We start from the raw sequence: 19270 nt of genomic DNA on the forward strand, positions 1-19270 counted from the left end.
CTAATTTGTGAAATGAGGCTAATCATTGGGTCTATGTCATGAGAAATAGATGGGATATTTTACTTAGAACAGTGCCTACAAAATAATTGCTTAAAAGCATTAACTTCTATTACTTTGTTCTGTGGTCAATTATGTTTATAAAATAACAACAATGAATTTTCTATTTATAGATTCAAGCCAAGAACACCTATACTTACAAAATAGATATGAATGTTACAAACACTGTTGATGCAAGAATGACAATATAGTAACAAAATGGAAGGTGGAGGAGAGAAAAGAGGAGGACGTAAATATAAGTGTGGTAATGTCCTTCTTCACATCAGGTAGTCAACAGATCTTGTCTAAACTTGATGAAAAAATGGGTGCACTAATATTGTTAAGTAATACAGACAACAATTATAAGAATAAAATGATTATAATAATCTAATTAGAAATAGATGGGGATGACAGGTATTATTTGTGGGCTTTGTGGACCCTGAGAAGAAAACAGTCATTTGATGTGAACTCCGAGAGGGAATTTATCTGCTGAGATGGACTCCCCATGGTCAACCAAGGGCCCAAATATTATAAACAGTAAGAGCCTAGCAGCCATTTGCTGACAGGGACTTCTCTCGAGTATTCTGTATATGGAGAAGGACCTCGAACTGAACACTTGGCTTCCAAACTATGCCCCACTTGTTTATACTCTCTGAGTCAACCACTGCAGGGAAACCCTGGTTTCGTCTTTCTACCAACAGACTGACACCTGTCCTGTCCAATCAGAATTGCGCGATTTGCATACTTCATTTACATAAAATGGACCTAATTGAGAACCTGGGTGGGAACTTTTGTTATAAAAGGCCACCTCCCGTATGTGAATCTGTGTTGCCCCTGCTGCAGCTCCTTTTCCTCAAATAAATGTTTTTTATTCTTTATTACAGTCTAAAATTACTATTGGTTTACAGCTGCATATTAAGGAGTAAATCTATATACTGACAGAAATCACCTAATCAGGAAATAAAATACATAATTATGAAGACCATCTGAAAGAAGAAAAGAAGTTGTAGACTGTGACTACTATTAGGAAGCAGAGTGGGATGGGATGGGGTTGGGGTCATGAAAACACATTTTGCTTCGTTTTTTCCTTTAACCGCCTTACCCCCAAACCCCTTCTGACTTTATTTTTAAAATTACGTGCTATGTAACTTGTATGGTAATAAATTAAAATAAGCAATTTGGAAGAAAATTTAATTGCAACTTTATACTTATTGCAACATACCTGCATAATTTGAGCCTATTTCTAATCAATTATCATTTGTTCCCCCCCCCCACAAAAGTAGAATCTGGCTTCCTTTTAACAGCATGGCAGTAGACTTTGTCTTAATATAATACTATTCATTTCCTACATATTAAGATAAAATTTAGCTTTGAATAGATATAAAGCCACCAACATCCTAACCTTTGGCAAGGCTCTTTGTCAGTCCCTAATGCTCTAATATTAAATGCATGCCTTTGTCCTATATAGCTTAGTCACTCAATTATTGAAATGAAAACACCTCACGACATTCCTGAGTGTACCAATGGCAATCACCTTGGGAAAGAAAGTTCAACCATTTTTTCTTTAGATAAACAATATGAACATCTGTCAAAGACAAGAAGAAGAGGGAGAAGACTCCTGAAAGAGCATTATCAACTGTGAGAAACCTCTTGAAAAGTAACAATGTTATGCATAAAAAGGTAGCTATGGATGATTCATTCAACACGACAGGAGAGTATATATGAAGATATTTTGTGAGAGAAAGAGTGGGTCGGGGAAAGACACAGCAGGGCAATCTGGGTATGTGTACAGTATTACCATATTTTGCTGTGTATACTGTGTACTTTTTTGCCCAAATTTGTGAGGGGAAAATAAGGATGCGCATTATACATGGGTAGTACTGATTCCATACCTACATAAATGTTTTAAATTCTTTTATTTATGTTTATGGGTTAAAAGTGTAATTTTAGAAATCAATAATGATACCCATATGCAAACTAATATCCTGGAATATGATAATCAGTTTTGTTAAACTTATGATGAACTTGGAAAGACGAAGAGTTCTTGGCCTTCTATTACGCATAAATATTGTAAATTTGTTACTGGTACATAAAATTTCTTGTACCTTGCATCTGTTCTTGTGTTTTGTAATTATTTGTTACATAAAATTTCTTGTACAACATGTTAGAAAATAAATGCTAAAATTCTTTTATAATACAAAAAATACATACCTAAATGTAAACAAACAAAAATTTGAATTAACAAATTAAAATGAAAGATTTCTGCCCTGAAAGTTTGGGCCAAAAACGTGGGTGCGCCTTATACACTGGAGTGCATTATACGCGGCAAAACACACTCCTCAAAAACATATGCGGAAATCACAAAACAGAATATGAACAAATGAAGTGTGTGAACATGCTTGCAGGGCAGAAGTCTTCTACTTGAAAAGCAAATGTTGAAAAACTAACAAGGACCACAGAACCTGATCCTCGCTTTCTCTGTTCATCTGAAATGTGTACGAGATCACTATGTTCAGGTCCTTACTGGGAGCACGTGGCTGCATAAATGAGTACTGACTTATAATGCAGAATGAATGTCTATACCTCTTCCCATTGGGCTGTATTGAAGCTGTGGAGTATTTTTCTTCGCGTCATACTTACGAAAACCAAGGTATTACCATTGCTTAACATGCCCACTTAGTAAGAGGCTGCCTCCTTTCAAAAATCAGTTTGCTGAGTCAATCACCTGGACACTCAGTCAAGATGGGGGTAATTCAACCCAGGTGGAGCAAGACACCTGACAAAGATGCTTAGAGAGTGCTTGCTCTTGGACTGAGATTTACCATGAATAATATTTATAATGTGGACTTTCCTAGAAGCTAGATTGGCAAAGGAAAATGTTAGACTCATCAAGAAAAGAAAGATCAAAATGAAAAAAACATAAGCTGCATTGGAAATCAGGGAGGATGCAGTCCAGTGGCCTTTCAAACAGTGAATAAGAAGATGTGTTTGACTCCGGGAATTGGGCTGAGTAAAAAAGGTGGGTAACAGGAAACCAAAGTAGATATTCCTTGCAGTAAATGTATTATACATATTTTATATACATATATATATATATATAATTTATATATTACATGTAATACATTAATGCATTGTATGTTTACCATGTTATTTTGCTTTTTCTTCAACTGTTATTAATTCATTTACTGAGCTTTTTTACACAAGAAAATGCAAACAAGTATTTTGTTATATTAAAAAATATAATATTGTATGGAATAGTTAAGGACATTTGGTTCACTATATTACACTGAATTCTCTTTATGAAGATCCACAGAACTAACTCTAATGCTTTACAGCAATTCCTTTGCTATTCCAAAGCAATTGTTTCTTTTGATATTCTGAGGAATGAGTCACAGATTTAATTGTCTGCTCTTTGCCTTGGTTACTAAGATACTCAGAGCCTCTATTAAGCCTGAAACATAAAAAATATACAGAGCCTTATGGTATTTCCTATCTAAGTGTGTATCATGCAAGATAAATGTTTCTTTTTCTCATTATTAATCTGATGATGGTAACTGATTTTACTACAGCCACTCATATGACATTTGGAACCACACTTAGCGCTATACTTTAAACTCATACTAACACATTATTTGTATAGAAAGACCAACCACATTCTTAGCAAAGTTAAATTATAACCCTGATTTTCTTACAGTCCCAATTACAAATATGTTGATTCCCCTCCCCCACCATATCCACATTCATGCTCAGTAACTTTAATTATTTCAACAACTAAATAATATATCATATAAAAATAGGATAAATATTCTTATACAGTGCATTCCAGTGCATGGTTAGATCAACATGTTCAACACACATAATGTGTTGCATAGTGGGAAATGATATGGAAGCACATTGGAGAGAAAAAAACATCAATCTCTAAACCAATACTTATAAAAATTATTCAATATCTCGGCAGTCTCCTTACCTATGACTATGGATGAGAGCATTCAAAGCCAGACCATCAGACCAGCTGGTGGTGAAGTTAATGACATTAACCTGTGGATAATTACGAGTTGATTGTCGGACCCAGCTCAGGAGAATCTTTTCACTGTTGGTTTGTTGCAATCCAGCCATGATATTTTTCATTACATTTTTGACCTACGTGTGGAAAGAAATGTTCATAAGAAAATGCATTCCCTGAACAAGAACTACACAAACTAGAAGTGGTTTTAGTGTAAGAATAACACAGTGGCTAAATGAATGGGCTTACCTTTTTTTAAAACCCTAGGTTCAAATTTTGCCTTTGCTATTAATGATTGTGTTAATTGGGCACCTTAACCACTTTTTCTGTGTCTTTAACTATACGTACAAGGTTGTCATAAAAATCAAAGGAAAAGCTACAGTAAGATAAAACCCCTAGGATTATACTGTAACTAAAAATAATGCAAATTATGTGTAGTGAACGAAATGGAAAAAGAAAAAAACAGAAATAGGTCTGCCTATTTAAAATAAAGAACAAAACATCAACAAAAGAAAGGACTATTTATCCTTAAAACCTGTGGATGTGTGTCATGCAGGTTCTCAGCTCCCACTCCCCGCACAGGAACGCAGGACATAGTGAGGCCAAAAAGGAACATCCACGGAGCCATAGATAGGGGAGTCATACCACGATATTCCCGAGGGCGGCTGGGATGGGGACACAGGAAGCATGAGCCACAAGATCCGCAACCTGCCATCCACTTCTCTGCCAACCAACCTCACTTGCTAGCTGCAACCCGCCAACCCGCCGGACTAACAGCAATCCACTCTTGCAAGCTCAGCCACGGCAGTTATATCAGTGACTAATGGCTAACTGGTAACAGCTGACGGCCAACTAGTCACAGCTGATGGCCATCTACTACCCAAGCCAGCACCTTTCCACGTGAGGCCGAGAGCCTGGAAACTGCTCTCTGGGATTCTGTCCCCACAATGTGTCACCTTGCATTTTTATTTTGTGGTGTTTTTGCTTTTGTTTGTTGTGGGAGTCAGTCTGGTTTAATTCATTATAACGTTTTTCAGTGTAAGAGATTCACATGCAACAGTAGAACAAAGGTAACAAAATGCCCAAAGCTTGGGTCCAGAACTCTGGCATATTTACAAGGCCTCTTGGGCTACTGGAAATGCCATTATTGTATTTAAAGACAAATTTATATAAAGCTACAAAAGCCCACTGAAGATACATGCACAGCATACATAGGTCATCAGGTGAACACAGAAGGTACATCACCTCTCAAGAGGTGGTCAGGAGACCTGCTCTGGCACCTAGAAGCACACTGTCCTGAGTGGGAGATCTCTCACCTACTGCAGGACCCCAGGGAAAGAGAGGGTTTGGCTGGGCCTGCCTAGCTACCCTGTCACTGTTATTTCATCGATTGGTACCCTTGATCTTTTGGACCTGATAAGCAAGTCTATCGCTTTTCTATGAAACAGTCTTAGACCCAGAATAGTTATGTCACCGAAAGACATGATCTCCATTGGTGTGAGGTGCCAGTTCAGGGCACCGAGACCCACTCTCTCCTAGATAGGGCAAAGGTCAGTTTTCTCCCTGCCTCAAGAATGAAGAGGAACTGGTGCTCCCTGAACGAAAGAACCTTAGATCATTCTCAACAAAGCGCCTGGCATGAACAGAGGCAGCAAATGCAAACCAAAAAAACCACTGGGGCCAGGCAAGTTGGCCCTGTGGTAGTTTCTGCCTTAATTGACCCCACCCCCACTCGCACGCAGGCTCTTTCTGCTTTGTCCCCTTCTGCCTTTGTTTGGCATAGAGGTTAAAGGGCTTAAGGTCTGTGGGACAGACATGGAAAGAAAGGGTAGATGGTGCAGAACAGTCAAGATGCCCTCACGTGCAGAGTGGTTAGGCCAAGGGTGCTGAGCTCAGGAACATCACCTTGGGGCTGTGAGGAGGCCAGGTCCATCAGCAACTCCAGAGGCTGCTCCTAGAGAAGTTACCCCTCCCTCTCAACACATAAGGTCACGTGGACCCAAGGAGCAGAACAGGAGTGAGGGCCCGTGTGTCTCCCTACAGCCAGTTGGAATTCTCTCCTTTCGCCTTATCGGCTATGGTCTCGCCTGCGGGGAGTTCCCTGGTTGGAGGAATTCGGCCGCGTCTTTCAAAATCAGGTAGAAGTCAACTGCAAACACGTTGGCTGCAAAGAATCCCTACACCCCGGTTGCTTTGGAAGCCAAGTCAGAGGATTTGGCAACTGCCATGACAGATGGCGAAGTAGGTGAGGACCGCCGAGACGGATGCAGGAAGTCCATCACCGGCCAGCACAAGCCCCGCCACGTGTCGTTCAACCGCACGGCATCAGCAAAGAGGAAGTAGAGGGCCACCAGAAACTCTGGCGGGGCGCAGGGAGGGAGGCGGCAGCTGAGGACGCCAAGTAACTGACAAAAGAAATGAGCGTAGAGACCCGACGTTGCCAGCAGGTGGTGATCTTTGAGCGAGCGGAGGAAGACGCACGCTGGCATGGGGCGCACAGCCAGGGGAGGCACCGCCCTGGAAAGGCTTCCCAGATGGGAGACGGGTGACTTCGGATCAGGGTCAAGATCCAGTCTGAGGGCCCAGGCTCGGCCTCCCTTTCTCTCCCCCCACCTCCATCCCGGGAGGGAAGCAGAAACACAGACTGTGAGGAAGGAGGAAAAGGCCAGACTCTTGGTTGTATTTCTTTTCTTGTTTTCTGAACATTTTCTTCTCCCCAGGCTTTGAGCATATGCAAATGCCACTCAGCAGGTTGTATTTCAAAGTTTCATTCTTCTTACTAATCTGATGCTAAATCCATTCTAAACATTTTTTCTAGGTTTCAAGAATGCAGTGACACCTCATTATACAACAAACATATTGTATTACAGGAATAATAACTAGGCTATTTCCTTAATATAAGTCAGGATCTTTATTATATACTTGAAGGAAGTATTTAAGTAATTGTGATTAGGTTTTACCACCAAGGACTTTCCTTTTGGTTAGTATAAGGTCTATATACCACCACCATTTGATCAGATGATGAACATTTATTGTGTATTCTAAATATGACATTTTATTTTGCTTCTTCATCCGTGCAATAGTTAACAAATGCCTTTGGGGAAAATACATATTGTAACATCTCCAATGTTACTCATCTTTTTATGAAAGATTCAATGCAAATTTTAGGGTACACCATTAAATCTAACTTTAAAATACTTGAAAAGGATTTAAGATGATGTTTTGTAAACGTGGTAATGATTTGAAGATGTGAAATCTTTGCATGTATTTGTCTCCATCCCTTGATAGCAAAATCTATTAGTTAGAGGAGGATTATCTAGTTGTGTTTTGTTTTTTAATTCCTTCCTGACCTGCTTATTGAGCCAGTCACTCAGTGAGAAAATAGGTCAAATAGTTATGTAAGATACATAATTTTTCTCATCACTTTCTAAAGTTTTAAAGTGCAAGTTCCATGTACAGTGACTGCCGAATGTGTATTCTGTGTCCTGTGCTGAACCAGGGTTGGAATCTGCAGATACTGGCTCAGGGGTGGTAATGGATTTCTACTGATCAGGCAACCCTCCCTTGATGAATGGGATTCATTTACAAAATGCTGCCCTCTATGCATATAATGCTAAAGGCCAACCCAATATTCAATCCAAAATTCCTTTAGCAGCATGACGTCACTAACTCAGCTACCCATCTCAGCCTCACTGGTATTGCTTCTACGTGAGCGCAAATGTTGCTCAGAAAAAAAACCTCAAGGGTGATGAGAGATAATCAGTTTTCTTTTCCTACATAAAAGACAGCTACCAAGAAATCATTATTAAGGATCAACCTTCAATCAGACACTGAGCTGGTCCTAAGGTGAGTCTTGAACAGAAAAATTTCCCACACTCAAGGCTTACTATCCCTAAGAGAGAAATTTAAACAAATGTGTGCGTCCATACAGCTATACATCTGTTTTGAAAAGGAAAAAATTGAAATGTCTTTGAGCAGTGATTTCAAAATGTGACTAGGAGTTAACCGGGCAAAGAAAGTCAGCTGGACACGGAGACATACCACCAAAATTCTCCTTCAAGGAAAGGCTTATTACTCCAGATATCATCAGGCAGCCTATAGCTATGAGTTCCCCGCAGGAACTACCTGAGTTGCAGTCATGGTACCTAAGGTCACACCCTTCCCAACGCAGCCCACATCCAGTGACTGAGGAAGGGGAATAGTGTAAAGACTCAGCCATTTCAGGACAATTCTAAAGGCTCATTCTGCCTCCAACTTCCCCATGGGATTGAATAAGACTGTTGTTGAATGTGCATCACAGCTCTATGTCTTCTCACTCCAGTCATGCTCTCCCTTTACAGGTGTTGCTCCCAAAGGCATGCCTTAATTAACATCCTTCCTGCTTAAGTCAAAAGCAGCTTCCCAGAATCCATCCTGTGACTAAAAGGAGTTCCAGCGGAGGGGTAGGAGTGAAGAGGGCTGGAGATCGTCTTCTCCAAGGAAAGGATAGTAGTGTGTGAGAGGCCTGCAGAAGACCAGAGCAAGAACTGGCTGGTACAGAAGGTACTAGGTCTAGACCATCTTAATAAGGATGGTCTGCACTTAAAAAAGGAGAAAGAAAAAGATACTAAGCACGCGTTGTCTTCTGCACAGTTTTGTTCAAAGCTGCTTCCTCCTCAATATAGGCATTCTTTTTTTAGGCTAACAATTTTAAATGGAAATTGGAAAGACAATGACAAGGGAAATAGGGTTAGCATTTCTGAGTTTTTACAAGTTCAAAGTGAAGTCCACCACAGTACTATTAATAACATAGTATGTGGCACTGGAACAAAAGATTCATATATTTCCATCTTTTAATACCATTCTGGAAAGTACATTAGATTGGCCAAAGTATGCTTTAATCTTTGCTGAGATTCAAGGGCTTCTTTGACTATTTAATAGGAAGGAAATAGGTATTCTTGCTGAAAATATCATTTGGGATTCACTAGGTTATGATAGAAGTATTGAGCAGGAGGGATTTTTTAAAGTATGCTTACTAGTTTTAGGAGAACAGGGTAGTGTGATAGAAGAGAGAGATAAGATAAGGAAGCAGAGGCTAGCAAGAGTAGGTCCTTGCAATCACAAAGATATAGTGATTCAAGGACACAGATGGAAAACTACAGAGGTCTCAGACAAGGAAAGACTGCAAAAGCATCCCTTCTGGTATACCTGGGTACGGAAGCCCCTCCATGTGCTAATAATAAAAAATGCGCAGGTTCGCAGCAAATGAAGAAAATATCAGAGTAGCTTTGAAACTCTATCTTGCAGTGAATTGAGATGGAGTTGGAAAGGGTTTTGAGGAGATAAGAAGGGATGTGATCATATGAGAGAGTTTTGATGATAAATCAAATTAAAATCTCCTTCCGGGACTCTGTGCAGGGCTAAGTTCTCCTGCTGACTTTGTCATGACCAACAATTGTGCAACTAAAAGTACTCTCTATAAGCTGGTGTCTCTCCATCAACCATTTGTTACCAGGCCATAAGACAAATAAAACAATTGATAGTCCATTAGAAACTTCTATAGCAATTTTACAACAGAAATAAAGCAGTTGGGGGGGTCCCACATTGCTTCGCTGGTTCTAACACCATTGTTATATGAAAAAGGCCCAGAATTAGGAATCTTGGGCTCATTTGAGGCTTACATAAGCTAGTCTCTATTGTCAGCCACTATGGTTGTTCTCTCTCTTCCTGTATTGCTGTGAAATAGGATTGAGCCTGTTCAGAGTGTTTACAATAAAAAGATACAGGGATGGGGACCAACTGGGAGACAATATGCCTGCTAAGTTGAGTGTGTATACTACTGGTCTACATGCTATCTGACTCTGAGCAGGACCAACCTACAATTCAAGTTAAAAGTCAACCCTGGGATGGCCCAGTGGCTCAAGCGGTTAGAGCTCCATGCTCCTAACTACGAAGGCTGCCGGTTCGATTCCCACATGGGCCAGTGGGCCCTCAACCACAAGGTTGCCAGTTCGATTCCCCGTGTCCCGCAAGGGATGGTGGGCAGCGCTCCCTGCAACTAAGATTCAACACGGCACCTTGAGCTAAGCTCCTGGATGGCTCAGTTGGTTGGAGCGCATCCTCTCAACCACAAGGTTGCCAGTTCGATCCCTCGACTCCCACAACGGATGGTGGGCTGTGCCCCCTGCAACTAGAAATGGCAACTGGACCTGGAGCTGAGCTGTGCCCTCCACAACTAAGACTGAAAGGACAAAAACTTGACTTGGAAAAAAGGCCTGGAAGTACACACTGTTCCCCAATAAAGTCCTGTTCCCCTTCCCCAATAAAAATCTTTTTTAAAAAAATGTATTGGATTGCTGTTATGGACTTAAAAAAAAAGTCAACCCTAATAAATGAAGTAGTGGTACCTACTAAAATAGGGATGAACCTGAAAGATTATTACACTCAATGAAATAAGGAAGATATAAAAGAATATATGTTATATGATTCCATTGGTATGAAATATCCAAAAAGGCAGACAGAGACAGAATATAGATTAATGGTTGCCTAGGGCTGGGCGTGGGAATGGGGAGTGAGTGTACATGGATGTGAGATTTCTTTTTAGGGTGGTGGAAATGTGCTAAATTAGACTGTGGTGATGGTTGTACAACTCTGTAAATATCCTAAAATCTTTTATATATTGGGGGTGGCAAAACTGTTCCATCCTCAAAATAGTTTGAGAAGCACAGGGCAACAGAACTAAACCAGTTTGGTATTCTTTGAATTGTATACTTAGAACAGGTAAGTTTATGATATATAAATTATATCTCAAAAAAAGCTGTTTTATAAAAAAAAATATTTGCTAGTAAAAAGAGCAAACATCTCACTTATCCTCCAAATTCTTAAAATATGAGTGAACAACTCTAAGGAATCAAAGTTATTCATATGATACACCTTTAATGAAAATGGTGCACTGTACTGAGTGCTTTACAGATATTCTCATTTAATCCTGACAGGAAATGTACATGTTAATTTTTTTTTTTCTATTTTGACAGTGAGGGAATTATGGCCCAGAAAGGGATGGCATTATATCCAATGTCACTAAGATGGTAAATGGGGGATCTGAAATTTGTGTTCATGTATACATACTCTTTCCACTAAACCAAATGACCTTTGATCTGTTTTGCAGAGGTCCAATAAATACAGGCATTCAGGAGACCCTATGCTGAGGTGGTTCAGAAAAAATTGCAATTTCCAAATTAGATTAGGAAGTCACTTGGTAGGTATAACACATATACTCATACAGATAATCATATCCCAGTAGTCTTTTATTGGCATTAATTTATATCAAGAATATACAAGAGCCACAATGTCGCCTTCATTTTGTAGTGATTAACAGGAACAATACCATTCTTTTTACAAAACTATGTAGATTCACTTAGAGGTAAATTATAGAAGACAACATTTGTGAAAAATATTTTTATTAACCCATTGATGAGATGTCTTTCTTTTTTTTTTTTTTTTTTTTGCTTCATCTCTACCCAGGAAAATAAAATTTAGAAAAACATTCAGACATTTCTGCAAATGTGCTAGAACAGATTTCTAATCTGCTGATTCTTCACATCTCAAATTACCTTAGTCGTACCAGTTTAAAAGGGAACACTATGGAGATGGGCTTTGTGTTGTTAGAGATATAAATGTTTGTTTTTCAGGTCAAGGGTATAAATGAAAGAAAGAATCAGTAACATGTTACCCAAAAAGGAATCAGCATTCTTACCTGCCAGTGGAGGATTATATTCCAAATCAAACCAAGAGTCAGTTTGTGATTTCCATCTACTATATCAGAGCTTCCGATATTCACTAAATCAACCTGTTAAAGATAAAGGGAGAACATTTGAAGGAAGGATACAAAATGTCTACTTGGAAAGAAAACACGTGCAGGTAATTGTGTTTAGTTATTGTCAGAGACTAAGTAGCATTACCGCTTTTTAAAAATAATCTAAAACTGAAACAGAATACATTTTTAAATGTACTCTCTGTAACAAACAAGTGCCCCCAAACACATTTATGAAAAGATAGGAAATGAATGTACTTTTAGTATATAAATAGATTACTGAAGATTAAAGAAGCCAATAAGAGTATCTACAAATAAAATGTGTAACAATAACTCATAAAGAATGCCTAGAGTTCAGATGTGCTTCCTAATACATAACTGAAAATCAAAAAAAGAAATTTCATCAGTCCTTTTATCTACCTCAGAAGAATGTATTATAATTAGGGGTGACTGTGGGGGCGGAGCCCCAGAAAGTAGTTTCCAGGCTCTCGGCCTCACATAAGACAGGTGCTGGCTCAGGTAGTAAATGGCCAACTGTGATTGCATGGCCATCAGCTGTGGCTAGTTGGCCGTCAGCTGTAACCAGTGAGCCATTGGCCACAATATAACTGCTGTGGCTAGGGAGAGAAAGAGAAGAAGGATGGGGCTAGCAAGAAGATGGCGGCTGGGCTGGCAAGCGTGGATGGCGGTTTGCGGACAGTGTGTATCCAGCCTCCAGTGAGAGTATAGTGCCGCCAGAGAGAATAAAGTGGTATGACTCCCCTACCTATGGCTCCGTGGGTGTTCCTTTTTGGCCTCACCATATCCTGCGTTCTTGTATGGGGAGCGGGAGCAGAGACCCCGCAGGCCGTCCTGCATGACAAATGGCGCAGCGAGCAGGGTCTCCCGCATGACACATGGCGTAGTCGGCAGGATATGGTGCCGGCCAAAGCTCTCCAAAAGATGGTGGAGCAGTTTGTGCATGTGAACACCAGTCTGAGGAAGACCAGGAGGAGCAGCTGCTGGAGAGCTGGACCCCCATGGAGGGGTGGGAGGACGTGGACGGTTCTCCCACCAGCACAGGAAAAGCCATGCAGCTGCTGCAGAGATGGAGCCCCGTGGAGAGGTGGAAAGATGTGGACGGTTCCCCAACCAGCACAGGCCGGAGAAAGCAAAGGTCGTTGCAGCCCTGTGGGCCGGGGAAGTTCCTGCTCAGGCAGCCCGGATGCAGGACTTACAGTCCCAGGAGGTAACGCTTGCTGAGTCCTCCGTGGGAGATGAGGGTGAGGTCAAGGTCATCCCTCACCCCCAGGACAGCCCTGGTGAATGACTATGGACTATGGGGAATTGCCTTCCATCCCTAATTTAAAGGACAGCTTGACTGTTTGTTTGGGAACTGTTGTTAGTGGAACTGGGGGATATTTGCTTTTGTCTCTTGACTGGCCGCCATTGAGAATATGTAAGCACCTTGATTGTGAGTCGCTGTTGTTCCAGCAGGGTACCCCGGGCTGTTCCCAGAGAGAGTGGCAGTGCCCTGAGAGCCCTGGCTGAGTCCAGGAAGTGTGGCTGTGCCCACAGAGAGTGGCAGTGCCCTGAGAGCCCTGGCTGTGTCCAGGAAGTGTGGCTGTGCCCCAGAGAGACCTGGCTGAGTCCAGGAAGTTTGGCTGAGCCCTGAAGATACCCTGGCTGTGCCCAGGAAGTCGGGCTGTTCCCAGAGAGAGTGGCAGTGCCCTGAGAGCCCTGGCTGTGTCCAGGAAGTTTGGCTGAGCCCTGAAGGTACCCTGGCTGTGCCCAGGAAGTCGGGCTGTTCCCAGAGAGAGTGGCAGTGCCCTGAAAGCCCTGGCTGTGTCCAGGAAGTGTGGCTGTTCCCAGAGAAAGTGGCAGTGCCCTGAGAAATCCTAGCTGTGCCCGGGGAAACAGGTGGTACCCTAAGAAGTCCAGGAAGTCTGGCCGTGCCCAGGAGTACTGGTGGTGCCCTGAGAAACCCTGGCTGTGTCCGGGAAGACAGGTGGTACCCTAAGAAGTCCAGGAAGTCTGGCTGTGCCCAGGAGTACTGGTGGTGCCCTGAGAAACCCTGGCTGTGTCCGGGAAGACAGGTGGTACCCTAAGAAGTCCAGGAAGTCTGGCAGTGCCCAGGAGTACTGGTGGTGCCCTGAGAAACCCTGGCTGTGTCCGGGAAGACAGGTGGTACCCTAAGAAGTCCAGGAAGTCTGGCTGTGCCCAGGAGTACTGGTGGTGCCCTGAGAAACCCTGGCTGTGTCCGGGAAGACAGGTGGTACCCTAAGAAGTCCAGGAAGTCTGGCAGTGCCCAGGAGTACTGGTGGTGCCCTGAGAAACCCTGGCTGTGTCCGGGAAGACAGGTGGTACCCTAAGAAGTCCAGGAAGTCTGGCTGTGCCCAGAAGCACTGGTGGTGCCCTGAGAAACCCTGGCTGTGCACAGAGAGCCTGGCTGTGTCCAGGATATTGCATTCACCCCCAGGCTCCTCGCACAGGTCCCCTCGCGGAAGACGCTTGTCGCGTAGATTGTGAGGCGAGAGCCTGTAGGGGTGGAGTGTGGGGGCGGAGCCCCAGAAAGTAGTTTCCAGGCTCTCGGCCTCACATAAGACAGGTGCTGGCTCAGGTAGTAAATGGCCAACTGTGATTGCATGGCCATCAGCTGTGGCTAGTTGGCCGTCAGCTGTAACCAGTGAGCCATTGGCCACAATATAACTGCTGTGGCTAGGGAGAGAAAGAGAAGAAGGATGGGGCTAGCAAGAAGATGGCGGCTGGGCTGGCAAGCGTGGATGGCGGTTTGCGGACAGTGTGTATCCAGCCTCCAGTGAGAGTATAGTGCCGCCAGAGAGAATAAAGTGGTATGACTCCCCTACCTATGGCTCCGTGGGTGTTCCTTTTTGGCCTCACCATATCCTGCGTTCTTGTATGGGGAGCGGGAGCAGAGACCCCGCAGGCCGTCCTGCATGACAAATGGCGCAGCGAGCAGGGTCTCCCGCATGACAGTGACTGTATTTGACGAAATGCCATTGCTTTAGAAACACATATTAGAACTCTGATAAACAATGGAGCTAGTAGCCAGCTCTCTTTTCTCTATCCAGGAATGGATTTGGGAGTTAAAATCTGGCAGGGCTTCGTTTTTCAAGGTAAACTTCATCTCCTGCCCATGCTCCTAACACTTTTAGGTACGGTCAAGTTAAACATAAGCATCAGGCAAATGAGCACATGAAAAGATGGTCAACATCATTAGCCTTTAGGGAAATGTGAATTAGAACCATAATGAACTACACGTGTATCATAATGGCTAAAATTAAAAAAATAGTGATAATATCAAATGTTGATGAGGATATGGAGAAACTGGATCACTCATGCCTTTCTGTTAGAAATAGAAATAGTACAGATACTCTGGAAAACATTTTGGAAGTTTCTTATAAAATTGCACATGTGCTTATCATACAATCCAGCAATTGGGCTCTTGGGCATTTATCCCAAAGCAATGAAAACTGATATTTACACAAAACTCTATACATAAGTGTTCAAAATAGCTTAATTTGCAACAGCCAAGAACTGGGAACAATCGAGATGCCCTTCAAGAGTGAATGGTTAAACAAACTGAGGTACATCCAAACCACGGACTATCACTTTGCAATGAAAAGGAACGAACTGTTCATACACACAGCAACCTGGGTGAACCTCATGGAAATTATGCTGACTGAAAAAACAAAGCTGATCTCAAAGGGTTACATACAGTATGACATGAGAAATAGATAGATAGATAGATAGATAGATAGATAGATAGATAGATAGATGATAGATAGATAGATAGATAGATAGATAGATGAGAGAGAGAGAGAGAGAGAGAGAGAGAGAGAAATTTTGAAAAGACAAAATTAGACAAATGGAGAACTGAGTAGCAGTTGCCAGAGGTTAGGGAATGGATTGATGTGGATGGTGTAGGTGGATGTGGTTACGAAAGGGCAGCATGAGGGATTCTTGTGATGGACCTGTTCTGCATCTTGACTCTGATGGTAGAAACACAAATGTACATATGTGACAACATTGTATAGAACTAAAAGTATGTGCATGTACACGCATGTACACACACACACACACACACACACACACAAGAGTACAAGTAAAATTCAGGTACTATGAAACTATTGGCACATTGTATCAAGGTTGATGTCCGTGGTAATATCATACTATAATTTTACAGTGTGCTACCATCGGGATAAAGCTGGGTTAAGGGTACACAGAATCTCTCTGTATTATTCCTTGCAACTACATATGTCTGAATTTACAATGATCTCAAAATGAAAAGTTAACTAAAAAATGAGCATCCAGGGATATATTAAAAGGAGAAATGATGACAATAAAGCAAATAGGCAACTTCACGTTAAGGTCTATATATACAATGGGGATGAAACTGTCAGAACAAGGGTTGAGAGTTGAGGAGTAGCTCACATTTCTCTCTATTTACTATCTTTGACTTACTGATCTCTTTGGTTGAATTTTCTTTTGGCTGCCTCCAGGATCCTGCCATTTTGTCTTGTGCCGAGGGCAGTGACCTGAGAGGGCTCTCTACTCATCCTCCGCTAGACATCGCCACTAAACAGCAGAGACTCATTTTGGTTAAAGCTTTAGTTCTCTCAGACTCTAACCTTTTACTGAACTAAGTTTCATTCTGATCTGTCTTTCCCACTTGTTTCTTCCTCCAGTGAGATGAGTTCATCATTCTCTGACTCAATGCTAAAATATATTTCTTATCAATCATCTTAATTTTCTCAATTGTATTAATTAAAATGTAAAAATATGAAGCTATCTGGGAAATCCAAGTGAAAACAATAAAAAAGCTACCCTTTAATCTAATTGTCAAATGACACCCAGTTCCTCCCCACATAAACTTATTTGCAGGTTCAATGGATAATTAAATACTCAAAATTATTTTTCTATCCCAACTACATAAAAATGATACAAGTCCATATTTGAATTCCACACAAAATTTATAGTAGAATATGTTATTGAGCTATGCAACAGATGCGATGTGAAGATGGTATCATGTGAACTTTACAGAGAAGTAGCATGTAAATGGACATTTCAGTAAGGTTCTACCAAGAAGCTGATAAACAGAAGTCCTGAAAGCTGGTTAACATGATAGACTTTGACTTTCTAGGATATAGGAAAGTCAAGGGATACTGCCATCATAAGACATTACATGTCTACTTATTTCTGCAATGCAGATGTTTTTCATTAGGCAGCTGAATGTCAAGAGTGTCCCATGCAAATCCTCCCTAATTTAGTATGCTATAGTTAATAAGAATAATTCACATAATTGGGCATTCACATAAATCTGTCCTACACAGCAGATAACCATTTGCTATAATATTTTCATTTAAATTATACAAAGTAGAATACACCAAGTTTCTACAATTTATTAGGGAAGGATAAATAGAGATCCTAGGGGAGATTAACAACTCAAGAACAAGAAAGCACCATGATATACATTTCATTTGGGGATTCCTCACGTGGCAATGGCAGCATCAATGTATTTAATGCACAAAAGGGAAACATTTTCTTATTTTCTGGAACTTCATTGTAGTGAGCATGATAATCAGACAATCCATTGTTGAAAATTCAATTATTTAAATGGAGATGATACGATTTTTAGAAAACAGACTTACACTAGGGGAATCACTGTTTGTAATTATGTTTGAACTTGCCATACGGATCATTGTGGGAAGACTTAGAGCAAGGAACAGGCACTTCGATACCAGCAGCCCATATCCACTGGCATAAGCCCTGTTGCTGTGTGAGCCAGGAGATGGTTCTTTCGTTTCCTTATCCTCATAAAATCCCTCCTAAGATCCAATCTCCATTATGTTCAGGTACTTACTGTGCTCAGCTCTGAATAAAGGAGAATAAAGTAGAACCCCTAATGTCCAAAAGCGCATAAGCTAATAGCAGGCCACATAATAAAAACTAATTAAAATTAAGTAGGATCCAAAAATTCCACTTCTGGGTTTATACTCCAAAGAATTGAAAGCAGAGACTCGAACAGATATTTGTACATTCATGTTCACAGCAGTATTATTCACAACAGCCGAAAGGTGGAAACAACCCAATTGCCCACAGACAGATGAATGGATAAATGAAGTGTGATATATATATATATATATATATATATATATATATATATATATATATAATGGAATATATATATATATAATATATATATATATATATATATATATATATATATATATATATATATATATAATGGAATATTTTTCAGCCTTAAAAAGGGAGGAAATTCTGACACATGCTACAACATCGATGAACCTTGAAAACATGCTAAGTGAAATTAGCCAGTCACAAAACGACAGATATATTATATGATTGCATTTCTGTGAGGTACCTAGAATAGTCAAATTTATAGACAAAGAAAGTAGAATAGAGGATGCCAGCAGTTAGGGGAGATGGGATTAAGGAGTCATTGTTTAATGGTAAGAGTTTCATTTTGGGAAGATGAAAAGTTCTGGAGATGGATAGTGGTGATGACTGCATACCGATGAGAATGTACTTAACGCCACTGAATTGTACACTTAAACATAGTTAAACTGGTAAATTTCTTATGCATATTTTACCACAAACAAATAAATAATAGGGGTGGCCAGATGGCTCAGTTGGTTAGAGTGCGAGCTCTGAACAACAGGGTTGTCGGTTCGATTCCCACATGGGCCAGTGAGCTGCGCCCTCCACAACTACATTGAAGACAATGACATGGAGCTGATGGGCCCTGGAGAAACACTCTGTTCCCCAATATTCCCCAATAAAATTTTTTTAAAAGTGTTTAAAAAAATAAATAAAATAAAATAATAAAAAAAGCCATTGGAACACACACAGAAGTCACAGACAATATCTCAAGGAATGTGCATGGATATGTTCTAATAAATGTATTTATAAGCACTGGGAAAAAATTAGGTAGGCAACTGTGTCTCATGGAAGCTCAGAAGAGAAAAAAGAATTACTGTGGCAAGGTAAGCAAAAGAAAGAGGAGATACCCAGTATTGATTGAATCTGTAAAGAAGGAATACAAAGACTGGGAAAAGAAAGGGGCAGATGGAGAAAGCATGCCAAGAAGAAGCACCTACATGACTAAAGATATGGGGACAAGAGTAAAGGACATTATCTGATTGGAAATTAGAGGTGTTTAACTCAGGGACAATGTGGCATGGGCTAAATTGTTAAACAATCTGAGGAAGGATTATTTGTGTGTGTGTGTGTGTGTGTGTGTGTGTGTACGTATGTAATTTCATTTTGTTCTTTTTAGAAATATTTCATTTCTTTAGAGCCACACAAATATTTATGACCACACAAATATTAATAGATTATTCTACATAAATGCATGAGTGAGATCTTATACATGCCTCTTTCCTGTTTATACTGAGACAAGTTTTCTTTCCTGCTTT

The 19270-nt window shown here is 40.8% G+C and overlaps 1 protein-coding gene across 8 annotated transcripts in view; it reads right to left on the reverse strand.

Annotated features, from left to right (window-relative positions):
• DMD (dystrophin) overlaps positions 1-19270 on the reverse strand; it is a 2122179-nt gene that overhangs the window by 1606070 nt on the left and 496839 nt on the right. For all 8 annotated transcript variants that reach the window (XM_074323910.2, XM_074323908.2, XM_074323912.2 and 5 more), the window contains exons 5-6: positions 11775-11867; positions 4004-4176 (exon numbers count right to left, since the gene is read on the reverse strand). In XM_074323910.2, coding sequence (XP_074180011.2) covers positions 4004-4176; positions 11775-11867 — 266 coding nt within the window. The remainder of the gene's footprint in view (positions 1-4003; positions 4177-11774; positions 11868-19270) is intronic.

Source organism: Rhinolophus sinicus, chromosome 18 (genome assembly GCF_057876585.1).
Source record: "Rhinolophus sinicus isolate RSI-liver-muscle chromosome 18, RSI-T2T, whole genome shotgun sequence".
NCBI lineage: Eukaryota > Metazoa > Chordata > Mammalia > Chiroptera > Rhinolophidae > Rhinolophus > Rhinolophus sinicus.